Here is a 27,973-nt window from a genome sequence, read left to right as displayed (position 1 = left end):
ACACCCCGACCAAATCGATTCCATTTACTGAGCATTTCAGCACAGGATTGAAGAGAATCCTGAAATGCTGCCACTTCAGTGCCCATTATGGGATTTAGGTTCTGAGTTGTTTCTTCAAGTAACTTTTTCCTGGCAAGCTGCAAGACTCCACTATCTTGAGTATTGTCTAACCCTGAACTGGCCTTCCTGGAGCTGCTGTTTCAATGTTAGACCCTGCAGCAGACTGACCCCTGGGATATAAATCGGTATCCACGGACATTCCAAAAGCTTTTCTTGCCAGTTAAGAAGTTTGACTTGCAAGTTCCAGGATTCAACAAGGGTAGGTTGAGAGCTCAGAGATATCCTTGCAACTGAACTACATGATCAAACTATACTGTGGTGCAAATCCTAAGACCAAAGCCTATATCTGGGGCTTTCAGCCAGACACAACAATAAAGGCACTGCGGGTAAAATTTTCAGAAGTATCCAAATGACATAGGAGCCCAAATCACATTTGTAAAAGTGACTTAGGAACTCAGGAGCCTAAGTCTCAATGAAAGTCAAAGGCACTCAAGGTCCCTAAGCAGAGGTTGGAAGGAAAAGACGGTTACTCACCGTTGTAACTGTTGTTCTTCGAGATGTGTTGCTCATATCCATTCCAGTTAGGTGTGCGCGCGCCGCGTGCACGATCGTCGGAAGATTTTTACCCTAGCAACCCCCGGTGGGTCGGCTGTGGAGCCCCCTGGAGTGGCGCCTTCATGGCGCTGGATATATACCCCAGCCGACCCAGCGCCCCCTCAGTTCCTTCTTGCCGGCTACTCCGACAGTGGGGAAGGGGGGCGGGTTTGGAATGGATATGAGCAACACATCTCGAAGAACAACAGTTACAACGGTGAATAACCGTCTTTTCTTCTTCGAGTGCTTGCTCATATCCATTCCAGTTAGGTGACTCCCAAGCCCCACCTAGGTGGCGGGGTCGGAGTGAGACATTGCTGTGTGCAGAACCGCTGACCCAAAAGCAGCATCGTCTCTGGATTGTTGCACCAGCGCATAGTGAGTAGCGAATGTGTGGACCGATGACCACACTGCAGCTCTACAAATGTCCTGGATCGGGACTTGAGCCAGGAAGGCAGTCGAGGAGGCATGGGCCCTCGTGGAATGGGCGGTGATGCGTGGCGTCGGTACACCGGCCAGGTCGTAACAAGCACGAATACAGGACGTGATCCAAGAGGACAGGCACTGCGAAGAGACCGGTGAGCCTTTCATCCGGTCGGCCACCGCAACGAAGAGTTGCGTCGTCTTCCTAAATGGTTTTGTACGGTCAATATAGAAAGCCAGGGCCCTGCGAACGTCCAAAGAATGTAAACGCTGGTCTTGACGAGTAGCGTGTGGTTTCGGATGGAAGACCGGCAGGAATATGTCCTGGTTTACGTGAAAAGGTGAGATCGCTTTTGGAAGAAAGGCAGGGTGTGGGCGGAGCTACACCTTATCCTTGTGGAACACTGTGTATGGGGGCTCGGATGTCAGCGCCCTGAGTTCCGAGACGCGCCGTGCTGAGGTGATGGCTACGAGGAAGGCTGTCTTCCAGGATAAGTACAGGAGTGAGCAGGTCGCCAAAGGTTCAAACGGAGGCCCTGTGAGCCTGGAGAGGACGAGGTTGAGGTCCCATGCCGGAACCGGCTGTCGTTGCTGAGGGTACAGCCGGTCTAAGCCCTTGAGGAATCCAACGACCATCGGGTTAGAGAAGACCGAGGACGTAAGTTCTCCTGGGTGGAAAGCGGAAATAGCGGCGAGGTGAACCTTGATTGAGGATGTCGCCAAGCCTTGCTGTCTTAGGGACAGGAGGTATTCCAGTATGCAGGGGATAGGTGCCTGCGAGGGAGACGTAGCTCGTTGCTCACACCAACAGGAGAACCGCTTCCACTTGGCTAGATAAGTGGTCCGCGTAGAGGGTTTCCTACTTCCCAGCAGAACCTGCTGGACGGCCTGCGAGCACTGCCGCTCTGTCCGACTCAACCATGGAGCATCCACGCCGTGAGGTGGAGTGACTGTAGGTCGGGGTGACACAACCGGCCATGGTCCTGGGAGATGAGGTCCCGACTCAAGGGGAGCGTGATCGGCGTTCGTACTGAAAGCTGCAGCAGTGTGGTGTACCAGTGCTGCCTCGGCCAAGCGGGAGCGACTAGAATCACCCGTGCATGATCCCTGCGGATCTTGAGCAGCACCCTGTGGACCAGTGGAAATGGAGGGAAGGCGTAGAACAGGTGATCCCTCCATGTTAGAAGGAAGGCGTCTGACCGAGAGCCCGGGGCTCGCCCGTGTAGGGAGCAGAATGCCTGGCACTTCCTGTTGGCCAGAGATGCGAAGAGGTCGACCTGGGGAAATCCCCACCTCTGGAAGACGGAATAGATGACGTCCGGGCGAATTGACCACTCGTGCGTCTGGAAGGACCTGCTGAGACGGTCCGCCAGCGTATTCTGGACTCCAGGAAGGAAGGATGCCGTGAGATGTATCGAGTGGGCGATGCAGAAGTCCCACAGGCGAATGGCCTCTTGGCATAGGAGCGATGAGTGGGCTCCGCCTTGCTTGTTGATGTAAAACATGGCCGTGGTGTTGTCGGTGAGAACCAACACGCAACGGCCCTGTAGGAAGTTGAGGAATGCCTGGCAAGCTAGGCGCACCGCCATCAGCTCTCGGACGTTGATGTGCAGGGCTAGTTGGGCCACGGACGACAGGCCCTGGGTATGGTGCTCCCCGAGGTGAGCGCCCCATCCTAGAGATGAAGCGTCCGTGACTAGGTGGAGGGAGGGTTGTGGGGCGTGAAAGGGCACTCCTGCACAGACCGCCGTACGATCCGTCCACCAGGTGAGGGAGGCCAAGACCGAGGCCGGAACCGTGACCACCATGTTCAGGTCGTCTCGATGAGGACGGTAGACCGATGACACCCAAGCCTGCAATGGGCGAAGTCGTAGCCTGGCGTGCCTGGTTACGTAGGTGCACGAGGCCATGTGGCCCAAGAGGGCAAGGCATGTTCTTATGGTGGTGATTGGAAAAGCCCTGAGTCCTTGAATGACGCTTAAGATGGTATGAAAGCGGCTGTCTGGCAGGATGGCTCGGGCACGTCTGGAGTCCAGGACTGCTCCAATAAACTCTATTCTTTGAGTTGGTACCAGAGTGGACTTTTCTCTGTTGAGTAGAATGCCCAGCTCGTGGAAAGTTTGTGTCACCATGTGGACATGAACCTGCACTTGGTCCCTGGTGCGGCCGCGTACCAGCCAGTCGTCCAAGTACGGGAACAGCTGTATCCCTTGTCGACGAAGGAAGGCCGCGACGACTGCCAGACACTTTGTGAACACTCTGGGAGCCGAGGACAAGCCGAAGGGAAGGACTGCAAATTGGTAGTGCACTGTGTTTACTACAAATCGCAGGAAACGCCTGTGAGGCGGATAAATCGCTATATGAAAATAAGCGTCCTTCATGTCGAGGGCGGCGAACCAGTCTCCAGGATCCAGAGAAGGGATGATGGTCCCCAATGACACCATGCGGAACTTCAACTTTACTATGAATTTGTTGAGTCCGCGCAAGTCTAAGATGGGCCGAAGACCCCCTTTCGACTTGGGGATCAGGAAGTAGCGGGAGTAAAACCCCCTCCCCCTTAGCTCCGATGGAACCTCCTCTATGGCTCCCATAGCGAGGAGCCCAAAAACCTCCTGTGTAAGGAGTTGCTCGTGAGAAGGGTCCCTGAAGAGGGACGGGGAGGGGGAGTGGGAGGGGGGGGGCGAAGAAAACTGGAGGGCGTATCCCCTCTCCACCGTGCGAAGGACCCAGCGGTCCGAGGTTATACGGGACCAAGCACGGTGGAAACGGGAGAGGCGATCCCGGAAGGGGGGAGTTGGATCCTGGGTACCGGTCGTGGTGCCGTCCTCGACCGCACCTTCAAAAGTTTTGCCTAGGCCCTGAAGGTGGCCTAGGCTGACCCTGGTTTTGACCAGGTTGAGGGCCGGTCGACCTCCGCCTGCCGCCTCGACCCCGCCTCCTGGCAAAGTCCTGTCTAGGACGAGGCGGGGGAGGGTAGAATCTCTGCGGCGGCGGCCTGAAGGGTCTGCGCTGAGGCCCCGGGACATGCATCCCCAGGGAGCGCATCATTGTCCTAGAGTCCTTCAGATTCTGGAGCCTCGCGTCAGTTTTATCTGAGAAGAGGCCCTGGCCCTCAAACGGCAGATCTTGCAGGGTCTGCTGCAGCTCTGGTGGCAAGCCAGACACCTGGAGCCAGGAGAGTCGCCGCATGGCTATCCCCGAAGCCAGGGTCCTAGCGGCCGAGTCCGCAATATCGAGGGAGGCTTGCAAGGAGGTACGTGTCACCCGCATACCCTCCTCTACCAAAGCCCCAAACTCCTCCCTCGACTCCTGGGGAACCAGCTCCTTGAATTTCCCCATGGAGGACCATGAGTTAAAAGCGTAACGGCTCAGGAGCGCCTGTTGATTGGCCGCTCGGAGCTGGAGCCCCCCCGCAGAGTAGACCTTGCGTCCGAACAAGTCGAAGCGCTTAGCGTCCTTCGACTTGGGCGCAGCGGCCTGCTGGCCATGGTGCTCCCGTGCATTCACTGATGATACCACCAGTGAGCACGGCTGGGGGTGGGTGTACAGGTATTCGTAGTCTTTGGAGGGAACAAAGTACTTGCGCTCCACCCCTCTGGCCGTGGGTGGAATCGAGGCCGGGGTTTGCCAGATGGTGGTGGCATTGGTCTGGATGGTGGGGATCAGCGGCAACGCGACCCGAGAGGGGGCGTCCGCTGAAAGGATGTTCACAATGGGGTCGTGAACCTCCACAATCTCCTGCACCTGGAGGTCCATATTGCGTGCCACCCTTCGCAACAGGTCCTGGTGCGCTCTAAGGTCAATAGGAGGCGGACCCATGGCGGATGTGCCCGCTACAGCCTCATTGGGGGAGGAGGAAGAGGATCCCCCCGGTGGCAAGGGGTCCAAGGGCGGGTCCTGCTCCAGGTGCTCCTGTAGGTGAACATCAGCAGCCCCTGGGGCCAGGGCCTCCGCCGGTCTGGGCACCGGCGCCTCCATGCCACCTGGCGGAGGGCGGGAGATGGTGGCCTCCGGGACCCTGGGCTCGGAGCGTGCCGAGCGGCACGCAGATGGAGGGGCGCCTTGCGCCTGATGGTAGGCCCACGGTGTCCAGAAGGACCAATGCGCAGGACCTTGCGTGGGGTCCTCTGCCGTCTCCTGCAGATAGGTGGCCTCCGCGTCCGAGGAATGGGACGCCGACCTCGATGGCCACGGCGGTGCCGAGCGCGCCGTCGCCGGCACCGGATGGTACGGTGCCGATCGGTGCCGATCGTAGGGCGATCTGTCCCTGCGCGGTGCCGGGGAACGGTGCCGAGATCTAGATCGGGATCGGTGCCGGTCGTCTCTCCGGTGCCGAGAGCCCGACCTGGAGCGGGAAGAAGATCTTGAGGAGGCCCGGTACCGGGAGCGGCCTCTCGAGCCCGAGCGGCGCTCGTACCGGTGCCGGGAGCTCCGCCTCGAGCCCGATCGGTGCCGGTCGTCGCGACGGTGCCGGGATGTGGAACGGCGTCGCGAGGGTGATCTCTGCCGCGAGTACGACCGGTGCCGAGGTGACATTCGGCGCCGGGACTCCGAGCGGCGTCGGGACCTGCTCCGGGACCTGGAACGGCGCCTCGAGTCTGGAGCTGGAGACGGCGGGTGCAGCAGGGCAGGCTTGCCCCTGGACTGCAGCTGGTGCGGAGCAACCGGTGCCGGAAGGTGTGACGGCCCCGGTTCGGTGAAGGCAATCAGGTCCCGTGCCGTTGCGAAAGTCTCCGGGGTGGACGGGAGACAAGGTTCCACCACCAGCCTAGGTGGGGAAACAGTCCGCACCGGACTCGACGGCTTCGGTGCCGGAGTCGACGGTGGGGCCGCCTGTTTTGGGCGGTCCAACGGCGGACGCGGCTCTACCCCCGGCACCGGGGGAGCCGGCGTCTTCGGCGCGGCCGTGTCCTGGGCCTTGCGGGCTTTCTTATGGCCCGGAGAGAGTGATCGGCGCCGAGATCCCTGAGGCGGGCGCGGTGCCGACGTCGGTCGGTGCCGAGGTTTATCCGCCGCACCGGTCGGAGCCGCAGGGGCGCTGCGCACCGAAGCGCTCGGTGCCGGGGCAGGGCGCGCCGAAGGAGGATCCGGACTCAGAGCCGCCTCCATCAGGAGCTGTCGGAGTCTGAAATCTCGCTCCTTTCTCGTCCGCGGCTTGAAGGCCTTGCAGATAGGACACTTATCTGCGGGATGGGCCTCCCCAAGGCACTTCAAGCAGGAACTATGCGGGTCGCTTGTTGGCATGTGCTTCCCGCAGGACGCGCACGGCTTAAAGCCAGGAGCCTTGGGCATGAGCCCGGCTGTGCGCCGGGGGGAAAAGGGGGGAAGACAACCCCCTAAACCCCCGCTAACAATGTACAACTATACAAGAACTAAATAACTAACTATCTAAGAACTTTATAACTATACACAATTATCTACACTAATGAGAATGAGAAAGCTAGGGAGAGTGGAGATCAGCTATGCCGCGCTCCACTGTTCCAACGACCGTCAGGGGCGGTAAGAAGGAACTGAGGGGGCGCTGGGTCGGCTGGGGTATATATCCAGCGCCATGAAGGCGCCACTCCAGGGGGCTCCACAGCCGACCCACCGGGGGTTGCTAGGGTAAAAATCTTCCGACGATCATGCACGCGGCGCGCGCACACCTAACTGGAATGGATATGAGCAAGCACTCGAAGAAGAACTGGTTTTCCTGTCCTGTGAGAATTTTCATGATATCCAAAAATTTCCCAAATCAAGACAAAAATTTAAAAATCTTGTTTTACTTGTCCAACTTTTTTACCTTTTAAAATATAAATTACCTAAAAGGTCAAACCATAAAGTGATTTCAAGACAAAAAACTTTTGCTTTTATTTAGAAAGTATCAAAACGGGACATTTCAACAATTCTGAAACTTTGTTTCAAATCAGGAGATTAGCCATTCATTCTTGAAGTTTGTTTTGACAAATCAGCATTTTCCGACAAAAAAAAAAAGTGTTGTTGGAAAGTTCTGATCTCTACTCCCAAGCCTCTTTTGAAAACTGAACTTGGGTGCTTTGGAAAATTTGGTTCTGTGCCTTTAAAGAAGAAATTAATGTGACAAGTTTTGCTCCCTGTAGCTTCTGTTGAGGGCGCTGGTGGTGCCATGGGGGGGGGGGGGGGGGGGGGGGGAGAGAAGTAGGAAAAAATAAATTGCTCCCTCTGCTGCTACTAGTAGGAGAGGCCAGCAGGAAGCAAATTTTGTCACAGGTTGAAGGAGGCAGGAAAAAGGATGTGGCAGCCCCATATCAGAGGCGATGCATGGGGGGAAGCACGCAGGTCACATGCCTCCCCAGATTTCTGCCTTCCATTTCCAGCCAGGCATCCAATAGCACTGGGGAGCTATTAAACCAGGGGGCTCAGCAGGAGCAGTGGAATCCCGGGGCTCTCCATGGAGACCAACCAGCTGGGCAGCACACTGGGGCCGGTAAGGGCCAGTGGAGCAGGTGGTGGCAGCAGGCGGGGCAGGGCTGTTGACAGTGCCCAGCAGCGGGGAGTTGGTCTGGGGGGGAAACCAGCAGATCCATCCCCACCTTCCCTGAACCAGCGGCAGGTGCTGGGCTGTGCAGGGGCTTCAGCCGCCATGGAGCCTGGACAGAGGTGGCTCAGCAGGGAAGGACGCCCCCTGCAGGAGGAACAGCACCATACATGGCTGCTGCCTTGGGCACAAAGCCTAGGGGATGGAGCAGCCCCATGCTCCTGGGGGACAGGACCTGGGCCGAGCAGGGTGGCGGAGGGGCGAAGATAGCTCTGCTGCGGAGCCTGTGAATTTGGGGCAGGAATGGGCTGGAAATCCCTCCCACCCCACACCAGTGCTTATTTGAGGGACAGAGAGGCTCCCCTGTGTCGGCGCTCTGCAAGACTCCAGGTGGCTTTGGCACACACAGGGCTTGGCTTCTCCTGGGTAGTGTCCCGTGCAGGAGGGTCTTGAACTTTTCCAGGGCACCGGACCAGCCAGAGGCAGCGGGGGAGCAAGGAGCCCACCAGCCAGGCTGCAGGTGTGCTGAGCGCTCCCGCCAGGGCTGATTCTCTGCACAGTGCTGGGAGCTGGATGTGCCCCGCTGGGGGGGGGGGAAGGGAGGAGGAGGGGAGTTAGAGAGGAGCAGCGGGCTTCAGGGGCAAAGAGGGAGGAAACCACGAGAGGGGGGAGCATGCAAAGGGACAATGGGGTGGGCAGCAGAGGCGACGTACAGGGCAGTCGGGTGCCCCCCCAAACCTTAAATTGTGTCCCCCCCAAACTATCAACAGTTACACCTTGACTTTGGTCATTATCCCCCTTTGTCCTTGAAAAAGGCAGACAAAGAACATGGAATCTGAGAGAAGAAGCTTCAGAAAGAATCTTGCATAATGTAAAATGCTCTTCATCCTTGCCCAGTCTACTTCTAATCCAAAACAAAACAGATTCTACCCAGACAACGGCCACATTACAGACAGCGAACCCAGAAGAACTGCAACCCTGCTGGCGTGACTGCCACTTACTTGTCACATGATCCCACCTTTGTGTCCTCCCTCATGGGAGTCCTGTGTGATTATCCATCTGCAACCACTCCTCAGAAGCACTAAACTATTCCATTACCCCTTAAATTAAACTCTGCTTCTTTGGCCTTTATGAGAATAGCCCTGTACTATGGTATCTTAAAAACATGCTCTCACAGCTCTTACCTTACATAAAAGTTTTACTGAGATGATGGAAAGATCCACATTCTCCCCAAACATCAGAGTGGAAATCAGATCTAGTATATGTTTCCATTGTGGGAAAAAACCCTAACTTTTTAAGTGAAGCAGCCTAGACCTGTTCTACTGGTCTTGGAAGATGCTGCAAGGCATTATCACACCATAAAAGTGCATCTGAAATCTTACAGTGGGTCCACATCTCACAGGCTAGTGATTCCTCACTTCATGGAGGAGCCCGTGGGCTCGTGTCCCCCTCCCCCTTAGGCTTATTCTCTTTCTACTTGTTTCTGAGTTTCGATCTCTTCTTTTCCTTAGTGGTGGCTCCTCTTCTTCCTTGTCAATTTTAATTCCATACAAGTTCACAAAGTGTTAAGTTTTTATTGTTAGCCTACTCTCCAACAAGGTGATGCTGGCATAATTTATTTTTGTCTAAGTAGCTGCAGATACATTGGACCCAACTGCATCGTGAAATATATGCACACAGTGAATTCTTGGCATTGACTCTGTTCAGTCAAATCAATGCATGTACTTGTGTAGTGTTTCTGGAAAAAAAAATACCTGTAAGCAGTTTTTCCAATGTCTTATTACATGTTTCTATTCATTTCCCCAAGCATACTGAAATAATAATATATGGAGATATACCTATCTCATAGAACTGGAAGGGACCCCGAAAGGTCATCAAGTCCAGCACCCTGCCCTCACTAGCAGGACCAAGTACTGATTTTGCCCCAGATCCCTAACTGGCCCCCTCAAGAATTGAACTCACAACCCTGGGTTTAGCAGGTCAGTGCTCAAACCACTGAGCTATCCCTCCCCCATACTAATTTCATATGCAACTTGATTCCCTACTTATAAATGGCCACGAGGTCTACACATTTCATTCAGAACACTCCCTGTGTTGAAACGAAGTGCAAGTTAGTCCAGTGCGACAGGTGAAACAGTTAAGGTTTATTTTACTTCCCTAATTGTATTCTGCATGCACTGATTTCCCCCCTTCTGGATATAAAACGTTACATTCAGTGAACACCGTACTAGTATGAGCCTTTCCAATTTAACCCAAAGTCTCTTACTTTAGTGGATCAAAATAAAAAAAAAATAGATGCTGAACACTTTCACCACTTTTCACCTTCGCTACCATAACCTCTCTCTCTGCCCAACTTCCCACTGATTGCCTCATCCCCCTCTGATCTAGGCAAAAAGATACCTCCCAGATCATCTTCCTCACATGCTACTCTGAACATGTTCTCCCACTTCGTCATTCCCTTCACTAGCCTCCACTTTCCTTTTGTATCAAGTTCAAGCTACTCACCTATACTTTCAGGGCTCTACACAGTTCTGGTCCCACTTACAGTGTTTTCTCTAATCTCCTCCTACATCCCACATGCTCCACCCAAGCTTGTCTCCCGACTTCTCTTTTTTCATCTTAGTTCACTCCCATCTCTAGACCTTTTATTTTGGCAGGAATAACCTGCCAATTAAAATTCACCAAGTGGATTTTTTCTTTCCGTCCTCTACAAACACAACCGAGATTAACCTATTGCAAAAAGCATTCAAGATATAAAACCACTTTGTGCTTATGCTGTTTTGTATTAGTCTGTTTTATCAGCTCTTTGTTTCTTCACCTTACGATTGCACAAGAGAATTTCTTGTAAAACTACTTGTGCTTTTATAAGTGCAGAGAAACACACCCTCATGTGTACAGATTCAGAGGCCTTCTATTTTTATTATGTGCAACTGAAGGCTCCAGTAGGACTTTCCCTTCTTTCTCCATTTAGAGTAGTTACAATTACTTAAAACAAAAAAATCAGAATTGCAAATTTGAGTCTGCAGACTGTAGCTTCTAAAACAAGTCAGATGCTCAGTGTATGGAGTCACACCTGTACCACAGGCAGTGTCTACTTGGCTCAATTTGGATGAAGCGATGAGTAATTTCTCAAAGCAATACTCCTGGCAGGCTCCTCCGAGACCACACTGCGAAGGTTAACTTTCCTGCTGGATTCCCTTGTTTGTAACTGGTATATTTAATACCCCTGTTCTGTATGCCCACATATAGAATCTTCAATTTCTGACACACAACCGGCAGAACAGGAAAGCATTTAAATATCACTCATTAACTTAATACACTAGTGATACTATGAACTAATATAACTCTCCCACATGATTTTATTTCTAGCCAAGAGATTCATCTTACTCATATCCTTGCAAAACCTTCCTAACTGACCTTTGTAACTGAAATAAACACCCAATTATTATGTGATTAGTGTTCAAAAACAGCCTTCAGATAGTTATTTGTGATTTAACCTAGTGTGTTTCAATTTACATTTTGTGAGGTATGTTTCTCTTATGCAGAGTGTAACTGGGATTAGTACATGGATAGTATTAGTTCCTCCATGCCCATGATTTTCTTTAGTGACTTAAAGTGTTGTTATAAATCCACATACCATTCACATCCATGTGACAAACTGCAGAACCGTGTGGTAAATGAATTTTTTCACATGCATCTACAGTTTTTCATATATCTTTGACCACCTCACTGGCTACATCTCCCAAGAGACTACTTCCAATATTCTAGATCCCAGAACAACTTACACTGATCAAAGCACAAGATGGACAATATCCAGTGCTGCTGCATCAGTGATAGGTTTTCAGGCCTGATATCTTGAGACTGTGCAGCGACAGATATGCAAGCTTTAAAGCAGAGGAACATGGAAATTCCTCTCTCACTGCTGGAGCTATGGAATCCTGGGCCTTAAAACCATTTTTAGGCCACTTTTTAAGAGGTTCCTACAGCTCCTTCTGAGAACTGTATGGTTGGTTTCATGGTAAGTAGAGGAGACTAGCTTTACAGGCAGAAGGGTACAAAAACAGTCTGAACAAAATCTTTAAAACTAGCACATTTGTAATAGGTTTTCCTCTAATGTTTGACATACAGACTACATGATAGTGTGGTGTAGGGTAAAGGTTCTATCAGCCTGTGGCTGGAACAAGGTGAGTGAAGTATGTAGCTATCCCTGAATCATGCTGAGATAGTCTTTATACCACGTCACCATACCATGTATCCCACCGACACAAATAATGAATTTACAGCTACAGTGAAGAAGGCTGTAACAGCTTTGAGCATCTTTTGCCAGTGACACCTATCATTTGTCCAGTTTACCAAGAGAAAATGGCAAACCCTATCTCAGCTTCCCTCTCCTCCCAGCTGACTATAGCAAAAATGACAACATAATATGAAGTTTGCAGACAGCATCTTCTCTTCTCAGTACATTAATAGAGACAATACTCTATCTCCTACCACCACTAATACCATTTTAGCTTCCCCTGAGCTATACACTCAACTGCAGTCATGACCCCCTTAATCAGAGAGGAAGAGAAACGCTCTCTGACTGTTTGACAAATACATTCAAAAGGAGAAATCCCTTTGGCATCGGCAGTGTGTCTCACCTCCTTCTCCCTGTTGAGCAGCACCAGCTGACTGTCCGTCAGGATGCAATATTTTCTCTCCCATGTTGTAGTTTCAGTGTAGGGAGACTGGCCGCAGGACAGTCTGTGGGTAGGTGGCCCTTTCACATCTGTGAAAGAAAAACAGAAACGTTAGAGAGCTTAATTAGCCATCTTCTTGTGCTTTTGAGTCTCTGTAGATAGAAATAGTGTAAAACTGCAAAGTGTATTTAAAAAGAGTGCATGTTTCAGTATATTAAACAGTCTACTCTTCTTCTACAAGTCAGCTGTGTGGAACTTTGTATAGATCACAGTACAAATATTAACACGTTTATTTTTATTTATAATAGATCTGTAACAAATCAAAAGCACCTGAGGCACCTCTAAGTGACTGTGCTAAGAACTAAAAAAACTGGAACAAAAGTAAAAGCAGCAGCTTCCATACTCAATCCCGTTGTCCCTTATAAACATCAGCCCTTATCGCCTCTCCCTCCTTAAAAACCTGAGTAAACACACAGGCCTTAAGCCTTGCCTTAAAAGTTAATAAATGCAGGCTACTTCAGACTATGGTGGATGTAGAGTCCAAAGCAGAGTGCTCTTCACTGAGAATGTCCTGCCAGCAGTTCCTTCTCTAATACTGAGAGGCTTCCCTTCCAAAATGGGGGGGGGACGGACACGAAGTCACTCTCCATTATAAAGATTGTAAAGACAGAGACATAAAAGTTTGCCCAAAGTCATACAGTGACTCAGTGGCAGAATTAGGAATAGAATTCACGCCTGCCTGGTTCCCAGTGTTGAGAGGCAAAGTGGTCTAGTGGGCTGAGCACATTTATTTTTAAAACTTGTTTTGTTTCCCATTAAAATTATATGCACTAAATACCGATGCATTGTGCATCTTATCACCAACAAGCTTTCTCCAAGACTGGGCAAGATATCACACCTATTGTCTTGACTAAAACTTAAACGTGTGCATCTGTGTCACGAAACACACACCATGCATGGCAGTCTCCGCTCAGGAGCAGCCAAGTCCGGAACAGCAGGAGGTGCTGCACATCAGGAGTGATGTGACTGGACAGAGCTATTGCTGGCTTGGTATTGTTAATGTAGAGGATATAGGTAAGGATTAAGGTACGCTGTTAAAAGTTTTGTGGGAACCCCTCAGTTGAAATAATGGTAGTAAAGGTCAAGACTGCTGTTCAAGTCTCAATGAGCACATCTATCTGAGGAAGAATATACAGCCCTGGGTACTCTAATTTATCAAAATTTAGGAAACATACATGCAAAGAACCTCTTTACACAGTTCCAAGTGTCAGGCATGTTGGCTATTTTGTAACATTAAATTTTGTTGCTAGTTTACATTCAAGTTTTACACTGCTTTATCTCTGCTGAGATCCAAATGATTCCTAATGCTCCTTTCCTTTCACTAACAACCCACAATTAAAACTGACTCGTACAGAGCTAAAATATGTTACAGTTTTTAGGACTTTTGTATCTTCCCCGCTAGAGGCCAGCAAATCCTCAGACACTGCAGCATTCAATCAATCTTAGGAGGAAAGTAGAGTATAAGCCAAGACTGTCATGTTAGAATTAAATATTTAGCCCTCAAAGATGCAGTCCATATCAGAAGCTGTACACACTCTGAATTTCTATATACACTAGTAAAAGCATTATATGCATGTGAGAAGAGTTAATATCTGTATACATTTTTCAAATAGGTAAATATAATCTTTAGCTCTAAATTTTCTGAATCTGCCAGCTTGAAAACACTGACTCTTAACCTGAGCCAAGTTTTCAGGGCACAGATAAAGACTGTTACAGTAGGATTTTTCTGACCATTCAGAAAACATCTACATTTTTTTAGGGAATATTTCATGAAATGATTAGTATTGAATCTGCCAATAAATTCATGTCTATGTGCTACGCTACCTGACTCTTGCAACATAGGCTTGATTTACTATAGTTTAGAGCAATTCTGAAGCACAATTAATTTCTGTGTATTTCAACATTCTTCAAAATCCTGTTTAGGAGACTCAGTTAAATGAGACAATCTCTATCATCGTGAAACATGGTCTGACCACCATAGACTATCCTAATATTGAGGAGCACATACACAGCTCAGTCTAAAAAATTAGAACATTACACCTCCAAATGGTTTTTTTTTTTTTTTTTTGCCATTAACAAACTAAGGTTTGTGAAACAGGATTTTACTTGATGTGGTTGTATCAAGCGTGCACACAAAAACCCCTTACTCGTTTTTAACTTAGACAATCACAAAAAACCCAAAACCATGTTACTCAGACTTATTTTTTTTTGGTGTAGAAGCTAAATGCGAGTTGCAAAATGCAAAATCGCTTGCATTATAATTTCCACTAAATGTAGGCTTCACCAGTATAGCATCCAATATTTCTACACTCAGCCCATACGATTTATAGACTAGAATAACATCTCCCAAAGCACTAACAACTACAGTTCTTAACTGAGCATCAGGCAGAGTGGGCCAGCCACAGTCATGCTGTCAAGTGGGTTAGCTACGTCAGAACAGCTTTCCGCACCAACTGCTGGCAATGTAATATGCCATCTTGGTATAAGGAGCTGCCAGTAGCCAACAGGGAATGTACATCAGTGAAGAGCAATGAATGTCAGCACACAGCTCTGTCATCTCTTCATTCTGACTGTACAACAGTACCTGCAGTAAGACAGTGGAGAGTGACTTCAAGTACATTTTTTTTTTTTTTTTTTTGCAACTTTGGAGGCCACAATTTGGATGTCCACATTCTAGGAACCAGCAGAAAGCCTATCTTGCAGATCCATGGGAAACTAAATGCAAATTAGACCGAGAATGCACCATGATAAAATGATATTTCTTGGTACTAATTTGTGTACTGTACCCAGAATGGCCTCTGTTTCTGTGGCAAGCAATATCCCTATCCACCTTACTCATTTTTAGTGGGTCTTCCAAGGTGGCTGATCTCTCCAGAGCTTGTGCAAAAGCTTGTCTGTGAGGTATTTTACTAGTGTAGACTACAGACTATTTGGGACTTAAGTGTTTTCAAAGACCATGCAAACCTATGACAGTGCACTAGCAGTGTCAAAGATGCACAGTGGTTCATAAACTCTGAGGTTCTGTTTTCTTGTATTCCTCATCTACGCTTTTATCTTACATTTGAACTTCAAGAGGTTAAGTAGTACTGAATAATGGGGACGAAAAGGATTTCAGTACATAAAAATCAACCTCTCAAGTTAGCAACCATAGGAGTAAATTGCCACCTGGTGTTTGAAGAATTGTGGAAAATTAGATAACAAAATAGGGATTTCTCACTAACGATAACGTTGCACATCTTCTCCTGGGGAAAGGTTCAAAGCCGGGGCTACTTCATTTCTCAGTGTGGGGCCATTTTGGGAAGGAATCAGCTCATATAAGAAAGCATAACATTTGGAAGGCCAAAGTCTCTCCTGAAGGTAATTTATTCAAGAATGCAGTTGTGTAGCTCTGCTAAGCGTTTGGACCTGAAGTAAATATGAAATATGGACTAGAAAGGCGCATCTGGAAAACTGACCCCTATTCTAAATCCTGCAGACGTTATGCAGAGTATCAACGTGTTAAGCCGGGCACCTAAAAATGCAAGCACTGATGAGAGATTTTCCCCCTATAGTCTGATGCAATCCATTCCATTCTGCATTCTTACAATCAGGCATTCAAAAAAATAGATCAGTTGGCCTACTCACAGGATCAAAGATCATGCCCTATGACCCTTCAAATGCTAATATCAGTTGAGTAACGAGCTTAAAAAAACAGAACTTCTTTTTCTGTACATACTCCCCTGCTAAACTGAGGAGAGCATCACTGCACGCCTGTCACATCACCTGACCTACCAGAAGATCTACAACTGCATTGTTCTTTTTTCCATGGCTTTGGAAATTCCATTCAGCATGTCTATAAATATCCACAAAGCCTCCTTCTATTCAGCCGGATGGCAGCTCGTACATTATCATTCTCAAACTAGAAGGCATCTATGAATGTGAACAATGGATTTACCATGACAGGGCAAACAAAGGGGTATGATTTAGTGTAGGGAGCAGAGGAAGGGAGAGAAAGAGCCAGTGTCCAAGTTGGTCCCTCCAGAAAGAGGTGTGACGCTTTGTGAGAGCTGAAGGGTGCTTTCGTAGTTTTTTTTGGGATGGGTACCTGTAGTATAAGTGGGTGCATTTCTGCATCGTTCCATTATGAGCATGCAGCATTTTAAAAATATTACTCAAACAGCATTCAAAACAGGAGAAGTCTAGCAAATTTCCCAAAGCCAGTTCTCAGTATTATATAATTAGAGAATGATTTCCAGAAGTTAACACATGCCTCAATGTCATTTGGTCTCAATGTGCCCTTTTGTTGCAGTAACAAGAGAGCATCTCCTCTCCCTTAACAATGCCAGCAAAAATATGTAGTGTTATGCAAATAAGAGGAGATATTTTTAGTATTTAAAAGGGGGTGACCCTAACAAAAAAAATTCTCAGATTGAGGAATTTTGCATTAAAACCATGTGCATTTTTAATGCGCATTAAGTCAGCCCAAAATAGACAAAAGTCTGCACATATCCTGACCCAAGGTCATCTCTCTCTCTCTCTGATTACCAAAGGGAAAATCAGGACATTACTTCAGACACTGGAGTTTATTTGCTTTGAAAGTCACATTATTCCTGATTATACCCATTTAAAAAAAAAATCTTTGCTTCCCTAGTTCTGAATTTAAACAAACAAACAAACAACAAAAACTCCATACTTTGGTTCCAGGTTCGTATACATGCAAGATTAAAGGGTGAGAGAGCAGCTTAAACTGGAGTGGGACCTAAAGCATAATTTAGAAATGTTTACAAAGCCCTGAGATATTTGAGAATTTCCGTTTCAATGCTGATCAAATTAACAGCAAACATTTTTTTAAATTACTAAGTAGTTCTCAACCTGTTGGGGAGAGGTTTGAATTTTTTGTTATTAAAAAATACCAATATCCCAGCAGCAAAAAGCAGCCCTCCTCTGAGTTGTCAAAGAAAGCTCATTCTTACAATACACTCTTAGGTTAAAATCCTGGCCTCACTGAAGTCAATGCCAAAACTCTCACTAATTTCAACGGGGCCAGGTTTTCACCCCCTAATGTTTCTGATACAGCTGGTTGGCAATTCCTTCATAACTAAATTAACGGCAAAGTGAGCCCACAGGGAGGTTATTTTTTATATATAACTAGTGGGAGCACTAACACACCTTTTGACAACAGGTTCATTTAAATAGTGTCAGTGTTTTCATGATATTTGATATACTTACCATGGCGACAGACTCTCAGAGGGCTTTGGGTAAATGCTGTCAGCTGAGAGCCTGTCAGCACCCCCTACTCTTACAAATATGTACAGGCAAAGCAGTTAAGTTAAAATAAGCATCAACCTGAACCTTCACCCTGCCTTTGACCTGAAACCGATACTTCAAGCCTGGCTAGTGCAGTGAAGTCCCACAAAGACTAGGCTCTGATGCACAGGAACCTTTATAGGACTGAACCCAAACTTGGAAAGTGATTAAGCTAATGATATAAAAGTAAAGAAATGAAGAAAGAGGGGGTGAAATATGTTTGTATGTCATTGCATTTCATTCTCTTGCCCCACATAAGCAGCTTAAGCTTCTACTAAGATAGCATTGCTTTAAAAGAAGCCACTGACGTGACACACAAACAACAATACCTAGAAAACAGGTAGTTACACTGTATTTAACCATCTCATGCAGCCACATAACTTTTAGAGGAAGAGTTGCAGGGATCGACTATACTGGAGGAGTACAGGGTTGAAAAATTTAGAGACAACTAGATCTGAGAGCTTTAAGCAGGAAAGCAATCACAGGTGTCCAGGCAGGTGTGGCACAGTTAAAAGATGAGTGAACAAGCTCTGGGGTATAGGAGAGAAATCTTAAGGAGCATGGGCTCTGACAGGACATTAGGAAAAGCACAGTGAAGAATATACTATCATGTGTTCACATGGCTCTACCTTGCGTTTATTGTTTCTCAGATTCCCAAATCTTGATTAAAAAAGATGTGTCACATTTCTCAAGATAAGCAAGGCTGAGGTAGAAGGAAGTATTCCAAGGAAAAGTTAGGGTGCTCCATTAAGTGGTTTTGGGGAATCAATAGATGGCAAACTTCTCCAAGTCAGTACAGATACTTAAACAATGTCCCAGCATGGCACTGGGGGTACTATAGGGCTGCAGATGCAGTCTGAGGAGAAGTAAAACCTAGCTCTGACCATTTGTGGTAATTAAAGACATGATTGATACACCACACCAAAGTAGAGCTGCTAACCCTGGTGTTTTGGTTACATCACAATTTGGCCCTATCAAGGATTCCACTTGCAGATATAACATTCACACAGCCGTTTTGGATGAGAAATGGTGTGGCCATGTTTCAATCAAGAGGCAGCTGAATTGGAATGGTAGGTGAAAAGATCCGTGTGGATTATGTATTATTTTAAATGTGTAAAGCATGTGGGGATCCTTTGGGATGAAAGGCACTCCGTTTACATAGGACATTATTACAAAGATGAGTGTCCAGCACTAATTCCTTCTGTTATATTTAGTACCTGCATCCAACAAACATGAACATGCACACAACTCCATTTGAACTGAATCTAGTCATTTTCCTCTGGCAGCTGCTGGTGCTGATAGATGCCTAGATACTTGTATAGAAATGTGACACTGAGGGTGGGAGATTGGAAAGATGACAACTTTGTCAGACCATCAGCATTTGTGATCGGTCAGGCCTTCTTACCCCAACTGCTTGCAATCAAGACTACCTGGAAAATCCATTTTCCACTGAACAAAGATGTCAAAATGTTGATGGCATTAAAATACAACTGTTAAGAAGCGGGCAGCACCTACAGTTAATGGCTTGACCTTGCCACGGTGCCATTGGGGCTGGAATCCAAAGCTTATCCTCTACGGCTTCCTTAAGCGCCTCTCGCATTGGGCAATCCTGCAAAGGTAATCTATTAGTTGATCACTTGCATTTTCTTGGACTTCAGATAACCAGGGACAGATCCATGACCAAAAAGGAACGAGGCATGGTCTAAAATACTGATTCCCCCCTGCCTCCCACACTTTAGGACCGTATCAGACAAGGAGGAATCCATGTGAGTCACTGTGACAGGGTCCAGACATCCCAAACAGAAGGTTTAATCCTCCCCAAAAAATAAGCAGTTAAAACAATTGATTGCATAATGTTATTTTACTACAAATAAAGGTCTTCTATGACAGCTTGTAATGCACTGAACTTAACAGTCATTCTGAAATACGTGTGCAGGTTATGGTTATGAATGTGTGTGTATGTGTATACAGAAAATTGTGATTGTGGTGCAACTTCAGCATCACCTCACAACTGCGCAGTGGAGCAATAAGGCAGGGAGGGCAGATGAAACGGACTTTAAGCACCTAGCCATTGTGCAAGCCCAGGAAAAAACTATGAGGAAACATCAAAGGAAATGGGAATATGCTTGTAACTGAAAAGAAAATCCCAGACTTTGGAAACTAAGAAAAGAGGGAGTTTTCCCCACTTTGAATATCTCTAGCGGCTGAAGAAAACTGCAAACCCTTTTTAAAATGGAAGGGGTATGAACTGATCACCACCCAGAACCTGGGGGACAATCTCAAGGCTGTCTGGGAATGCTGGATCCCTCCTAGAGCTGAGTGGTAAGTTGGGAATCTGTTTTAAGGTAATAGGTAATTTACTAGAAAGGGGGATTTATCTAACGTAAAAGAGTAAAGTGTGCAGTTGCAGATGTTGATTTTCTGTGCAACATGCATATGTTTGCTTCCCCTTACTATTTCATCTTTGAATCTGAGATTTTTCTATTAAATAAACTTTTTGTTTATTTTTATCCCAAGCAAACTGTGTGCAGTGTGTATGCCAAAGTGAACTGATAACCGGGGGATGGCTGGTTTCACCCTTCGGGGTGATGAACCAGAGGGGATCAGGCAGACTGTCTCGTAATTCAGAAGTCAAGGAGAATGTATCTGGGGAGACCCAGAACTGGAAGGGCTGTTGGTGTCACCCTGCAGAGATTTACTAGGCTGATGAGAGCCAGGGTGAAACCATATGCTGGTGGGCAGGCTGCTGGTGTCAGGGAACTGAAACGCAGCTGCACAGTACAAAGGGCCCCAAAAATATACCAGGCATGCAGTGACAGAACCCCTTACTGGTGTGGGTGGACCCCAAAACGAAACAGACATGACCAGTCAGGAGCCAGAGCTTCCGTCTCTAGTTCCTCTGTGTCACACACACAAAAAAATATGTTTCTCACTGTGGAGGATGGGGGCCATATGGCCAGCTGAAACACCATAACTGCTCAGGGAAGATCTATACTTGTTTCCACTCAGTATTTCCATTCAGTCATCAATTCCACACTGAGATCCAGACAAATATTTGATGACCAAACATTCCTTTTAATTTTCCTGTATACTTACATGAATTTGTCTTTACAACATTTTTGAAATTTGCAGGTTATTGCTTGTATTTTTCACCTGACCTAGGTTTAAGAGCCAGCAGCCTAATAAGATCACTCACTCTCAGTATTTGGTAGGAGCTTGTAGTGGGAAAGCTACATTCAGAAAGTAGTTTGTAAAAGGCTACCTTACTTATTTCTTCTGAGGATTCTGGGATACCAATACATAGGCTGCAGCATCTGCTTCAGTTTTCTAGGTCCCTCATTTTGGATGCTAGGTAATGCATCTCCTACTTGATCTTAATCTCCATATCTTTAACTGTGGTTTGAAGCTCTTCTGTCCTCTATTAGAAATGAGGAATCTTTGTATCTGTACTAGTGATGACCAATTTTAGGAGAGTCACAGTGGCTACCAACAAGTCTTCTTTCATATGGCTTGGGTAGGTAGCAATGATTACAAATTTATATCTAGATTTGCCGCAGCAGTGAGCTGGTGAATGTCCTTCAGGCCCCGGCCGAAGGGGACATTCAGATATGATGTGCTCCATCATTTGTGCCTGGTGACCAATCACTTACAGGCGTTTGCCTCATTTTCCATTTAAAGAGGGTTTGTCCACATCTCCCATGAGATGTACTGATGTGATTCAATCTGCACCAGTCTTTCTACAACAGTTGGAAAGCCTGAATGCTTACAAGGAAATCTGCTATGTCTGCACCAAGAGCAGTCAGCTGTCTTCTCCATCTCTCTCAACACAGAAGCAGTCTGGTCTCAACACAGGAAAAGTAGGGAACTCCCTCTGGAGTTTTAGGAAACAAGATCAAAGTTTGTGAAAATTCCTAAAGTTTTCTGGTAGATATTTTCTGCATACAAAATTTAAGATGGTCCAGTGAGGTGATGGGTTGAAGTATGTAGCAGTCACTTTCATGCATATCAAGTTGCTCCAGTCCCACCAGGAGCTCCTTCGCAATTAAAGATGGAAAACAAAAACAAACCTGTAAATAATTAAGTACATGCCTGCTCCGTCTCAGCAATGAGAGCAGCAAAGGCAGCAGGCAGCTCCTTCCTGATGTTGCTGAAACTACTTGCCAAGTTTTTTCTTTAAATAGGAAAAGCAGAACTGTTTCACAGGCACTGGAAAAACCCTTTCAAGGAAAAGGATAGATGATTAACAGCCCTGTTAAAGTCAGGCATGGTAAGTATACCTATTCAGCTGAGCTCCCAGATGGCTCTGCCAATTTACCTCAATGCTGATTTGCAACATCTGTGCTATTCCCAGTTATGTCATGAGTCTCCCCTGAGAAGAGACTGACACTTTGGCAGTTGTTTTTGCAACCTTGTCAACTGTCCAGTAGAAACTAAGCCAAAAGCACCAATCTCTTACTTACGACTTAAGCCACGTTAATATTCTAGATCTTCCAATGGGGTAAACTAGTGTATTAACCAGCCTCAGCCCCTAATGTTTAGTATCACAAGTTTTTGCCTAACAGTACTCAACTGCTTTAGAACAAACTGCATTAAGCTGCAAGGCATTGTTTATATTGCTAAAATACACAGGAGTAGCCTCTCTGAGGTATTTTCTTCTGAAGGAAAGCCCTGGAGTTGTTCTAACAAAAGGAGACCCAAGTCTTAAGACGGGGTGGTCAACCTGAGCCTGAGAAGGAGCCAGAATTTACCAATGTACATTGCCAAAGAGCCACAGTAATACATCAGCAGCCCCCCATCAGCTCCTCCCCTCCCCTTCCCTCCCCCCCGCTCCCAGCGCGCCTCACCCACTGGCAGCCCAGCTGATCAGCGCCTCCCCCTCCCTCCCTAGACCTCCCAATCAGCTGTTTCGTGGCATGCAGGAGACTGGGGGGGTGGGGGAGGAGCGAGGGCATGGCAGGCTCAGGGGAGGGGGTGGGAAGGGGTAGAGTGGGGGCAGGGCCTGTAGCAGAGCCAGGGGTTGAACAGTGAGCACCCCACCGGCACATTGGAAAGTTGGCAACTGTAGCTCCAGTCCTGGAGTCGGTGCCTACACAAGGAGCCGCATTATTAACCTCTGAAGAGCCGCATGTGGCTCCGGAGCCACAGGTTGGCCACCCATCTTAAGGGCTTAACATTAGCCTAACTGACAGATGCTGAGTGTATCATATTGTTCTGCCAAGCTAGACAGCGGCCCTCATGTCAGCTCCACAGGCCAGGCCTAAGCAGTTAGAAGCAGAAGCAAAATTAAGGAGAGTTACAGTTGGTCTAAGACAGCTCAATCACCAGCCTGACAGCAGGATTTCAATTACTGCAGAGAAAGCTTCTCAGTTCACAGCTCAGCTCTTTAGCAAAGGTGAGGAAACTCTTAATGGCAGTTTAAAGCTGGTCAATTAGCTTGAATGCTGCTGAGCTCTATAAGCTTCTTACACGCTGCACAGCCTATTGCTAAACTAGAAAAGAGTAACTGATCCTCATTTCTCTTGTCTGTCTTCCATTGAGTTTCAAGTCTTGTAAAGTTGGTAGGCACCAGTAATGAAAAACAGAATGAGAATCAGGAGAGGAAAAAAAAACCTAACATCTTTGTGAGCCCTTAAAATCCAGGGACTAATCAAAGGTTGCTTCACAGCCCAACCTGTAGAACCCCAAAAAACGTAACACAATTAAGACTGGAATCCTACAGAGCATGCAGGCATGTTTCAAATCCAGCACAACCTTCTGGTGCAGGTCTGCAAACAAGAGGCTCATTGTACGATTCTGTAAACCTCATGACATCATCAAAACAGAAGCTCCCATTCGTATAACAGTTTGTGTTTCCAAGGATACCCAGAACTTCAAATAACTTGCAGTCACTCAAAGCCATCAGTATGACCCTGCCCACAATGCTAAGTGGATTCTCCTTCCCACCTCTTCAGCTGTCATTCTGTGCCTCAGACCACTGAGTTTTTACCTCTCCTTCACTCCCAAGTATTAAATGCACTCACTCTCAGCAAGTTAAATTCCCACTTAGTTTGCAATACACACTCAATTTCTCAAAAGCAGAGAGATTTTATTAAACTGAAGAAAAGATTATAAAAGATTATATGCCCTACTACATAGCCACCAAGTTCTGAGTAGCTCCCTGATGACACTTCTCCCTGGAGAAAGTGGAGGCAGAGAACTTTTCTTAGGAGGTCTAAGGGCCAGAGCTAAATATCACCCTGGGGTAAAAGTGGTTTGATCTCCTCCCCTCTTTCCCACCTTTGAACTACCAGTAGAGAGAAATCCTACAGCTGTAGATGCTGACCACTATCTCATTTTACTCCACAGTTAGCTCTCTCCCCTAGTTAGCCAGCAGTGGTGCAGGGAGAAGGAAAGAGAGGCATCCTGTCTCTTTCAAACTGCAGCTCTACAGTGGCCCCAAGCAGCTGGGAGAAATAAGCTTAGAGGACACCCTGCTCAGCTCCTGCAACCCCTCTGGATGCTCAAGATTCCAGTGCAGTTGCAGGATTGTATTTGGGCTAGGGACCAAATGCTTGTGTGCCATGACCAATGTATGACATTTGGCAGGTCTGCTATTACCAAAGCACCTCTCAAAGATTGCCTTATTCCATTCCCTTGCCAGCAAACCATCACCATCTAGCCAAACATAAAACTCACTTCATATCTGCAATTCCAAATGGCCTCTTTACAAATTGTTTGCTTATTATGTTAGAGAACTTCCTTTAAATGGAAACAAAGATGATTAGTTTATCAGTACAGATTATTCCCCTTGTTTTCATTTTATTCCCTGATCTTGAACTTCCATAGAATAATTTAATCCACAAATAGAATCTTGCTAGAAGACTTCAGCTACCTCTTGATTTGAAACTTGATTTGAGTTGGATCTTCTTACCCTAGCAACCCTATTTAATACTGCAACATATAAAAGCTACATCATGGAACCATGTTCCTTTAGTGAAGCATGATCAATCAAGTGCTACCCTGGGATTCTCAGTGTACTAAAACTCTAGATGAAACAGCACAATTGGATTTAATATGGAGGGGAGATCTTCTTTCCTTAGGCCAGTCCTGACCTAGAAAGCATTAGGCAAAATCTGGGGTCCTCAACCTGAGTGGGATGGGGGGGAGGGGGTGTTTCACAGACATCAGAGGGTTATGTGGGGGTATTGACAAGGAAAAGATTGAGGAATGCTGGGCTAGTGTCAAGAACTAGCTGCTGAATGGTAAGGGCTGGGTGTCACAAGTATACCAATACAAGTACAAGTTAAATACCAATTGGGCAAATGCACACATTAGGCTATATGTTATCCCTGTGCAGTTTAAACTGCTATAAGGCCTAAACCTTTCAGACACTTGCATCCTCAGTTTTGCTTCAACAAAACTGAAATACGGAAAGCTAGTATTTAGGTGTCAACCCTCCACATACAGCTTTCATGGAATTGACCTCAGGTTTCCCATTTATTTAAAAAAAAAATCCTGCCCTATAGAAAAAGTCACCTGTCTGAGATGAGAAAAATTTGGTGTTCTAAAGATGAAAGCCTGTGGATTTCTATGGTATTCAAGCTGGAAGTGTAGGGAGTAATGAATCTACATGAACACCTGATTGTTGCAGAGTCCAGGAGGTGGAAAATACCTAAAATACTTGAGCTATTTTTCTGGGAAGCAAACATACATCTTGAAGCCTGAGACTATACGAGTTTTGAGAGGATACAGTGAGACTACAGACAACCACCATTGCATAGATGTGTGCGATCTTACTGAGACAGCATAATGTCTTTCACTTAGGGGGAAGGGGCATTATTCCTTGCATTCATAGGGTATTATCCAAGTCATTAAAGTATATAAACTTCTCTGATCCACAGAAAACAGCAAACTGCCTTAATAATGTATCATTCCAGCAGACTCTAAATATATTATAAAGAAGCCTCCCACCAGCTCCCCATGCTATTTTGGAAGACCTTCCCAGTTCTGGCATCTTACAAATGTTTTAACCAGAGTCTGGAACCAGCTATTATCCACCAATTAGTGGATTTCACCCACTTCAAACAAACAAATAAAAAGACCATCTCCCCTGCCCTCCAAGTCTTCCTCTCTCCCTGCAGAATCTGCACACGTTTTAGTAAAGAAACATTCGGACCATACAGAAGAGGCTTTTTTCAGTTCCCCCCTTTTTTCAGAGGGAAATCGAGAACGAATGTGATGGGGATTCTGTTCTGTATTACTCAGTTTTGCACAACAAATAAAGTCTTCCCATTGCTGTTAATCTGAATCACTATATTTAGTCCAATGCATGGAGATAATAGGTTTTTAAATACCCTTTTCTCAAATTCAGCTTTAAGGATTTTTTGAGGTAGCTTACTTTACCTAAGGAAACTAGGCTCAGATGCAATAACTGGGAAGGAGATCTGGCTTTTACCAAAAAAAAAAAAAAAAAAAAAAAAATCCACTTTGGTTAAGGATAGTGAGTTGACAACTGATCTGGTCATGGTTGGACAGTGAATCACTGTCTCAGCTCAGATGAAGGATCAGATGCCTCCTGACTCAGTGTTTTGCTTTAACTACTACCACCACATGACCTAAATATTTTTAAACCAAAGCTCAGTTTTACCCAGAATACTGTAGAGTAACTCGCCTGATTTTGTGCCTGCATATTGTCCAAGGAAACTATGACTTGAGAAATAAAGGAAACGTAGAAAGAAGTAACCTACACCAGTGAAACTTAAGGGCTGAAACATCATGACAATACAAAAATACATTCTTGTGGACCAATGTATTTGAAAAGTCCCTTCTTGTGAGACTGAGGTGAATTTAGAAATGGAAGGCAGCGAAGATGCTGCAGGTAGGTACCAAAATTTCACAGGTGAAGTAAGTTTTGTATGGTTATGGTAAGCATGATTAATTATGGTTAATGCACACTATGGTAATGGCATAGCTAATTAAGTATTTTCTAGCAGTCCAGGAAGTTTTACACTCTTCCTCCAACTCTAGAAACATGGGAAGGTTCATCTTTCATTTGTCTGATCTAAAATAAGAGTGCATGTTAAGCGAGCAAGTGATGAGAATCTTTATTCTAAACTAAATTAAATCAAACATTTAAGATATTTTGTTTATTTTCACTGGAATTATTTTTTTCTAATGTGAATTTTCCTCCTCCAGGTTTGTGGGGTCACAAGGAGAAAAGCCAGAATTAATAGCCAAAAAGTCACTCAACCACACAGCACACCTGATAATGCTACCTGAGGATTCCTCATACATCTCCCCTCTTTCTTCCCACTTTCCTCCAATCCCCCACATCCCAGAAAAGTAAAGGACACCAGGGACTAAACCTTTGCTATACTGCTTTACTATTGATACTTATTGGATGCTTAGAGTTAATGCATTTAATACCTTACATCCTTTAAGCACAAACATGCTGTTGCTCCTTAATGTTTTATGTACTGTATGTTTTCCGTACCAATAATGCTGTCCACAACCAGGATTTTAAGAATCACCTAAACTTCCTCACTAACATTTATTTTTTCAAGCTGTCTCAAATTCTGGAAGGAGAACATGTGAGGCTCACAAAGATACATAGACTGCTGGGGAAAAAAATAAAAGTACTTACAGCAGGACCATACTGAAATTTACAGATGATGGCTCTATTTAAAGAGCCCTGATAACATCTGATTATGAAATGCAGTTTCACAGCATGGCTGTTAGTCACTAGACCCAATCTGATTTCTGAGGAAAGAAAAGTAACAGTTCTTGGTTGAAATGTTTTCATCTAGTTTGGGAGTGGGGTTTTACAGAAGGGAAGGGAAATAACCCCCATCTGTGCATTTAGCAGTCATCGCTGAAATTCATCTCCTTTCTATTGGGAAGTACAACTTACAGAGGCAGCACACAATTTCTGCAGTAAGCTCTAAGAATTCTGTATGCTGCCAGAAGGTGGGTGGAGGTGTACACAATGAGGGTTCATGTACACAAGGGATTATTATCTAGGACCAACTTGGACAATAGAAGGAAATGCTTTTCAAATATAACTACAGATAGGTGTCCTCCATGTGGCTTTAGTTAAAGAGCTACTTCTATGCCACTGAACACAATGAGATCTCAAAGATGCACACAAATTCAGAGTGTAAACAGTCACACATAACATAAGAAACGGTCCCTCTGGGTCAGACTAATGGTCCATCTGGCCATGTATCCTGTCAGTGGCCAGTGCTAGATGCTTCAGAGGGAATGAACAGAACAGGGCAATTATCGAATGATCCCTCTCCTGTCACCCATTGCCAGCATCTGTCAGTTAGAGGCTTAGGGACAACCAGAGCATGGGATTGCATCACTGACCATCTTGGCTAATAGCCACCGATAGATA

General features: G+C 46.3%; 1 protein-coding gene across 2 annotated transcripts in view; it reads right to left on the bottom strand.

Annotated features, from left to right (window-relative positions):
- The window catches only part of LOC113407534 (ras GTPase-activating protein nGAP-like), a 279,190-nt gene that overhangs the window by 134,198 nt on the left and 117,019 nt on the right, over window positions 1–27,973 (bottom strand). For both annotated transcript variants that reach the window (XM_026656145.2, XM_026656146.2), the window contains exon 2: window positions 12,214–12,341. In XM_026656145.2, coding sequence (XP_026511930.1) covers window positions 12,214–12,341 — 128 coding nt within the window. The remainder of the gene's footprint in view (window positions 1–12,213; window positions 12,342–27,973) is intronic.

The sequence above is a fragment of the Terrapene carolina genome, unplaced genomic scaffold (assembly GCF_002925995.2).
Source record: "Terrapene carolina triunguis isolate 2854851 unplaced genomic scaffold, T_m_triunguis-2.0 Scaffold212, whole genome shotgun sequence".
Classification (NCBI taxonomy): Eukaryota; Metazoa; Chordata; order Testudines; family Emydidae; genus Terrapene; species Terrapene triunguis.
This window is presented reverse-complemented; position numbering and strand designations above follow the sequence as displayed.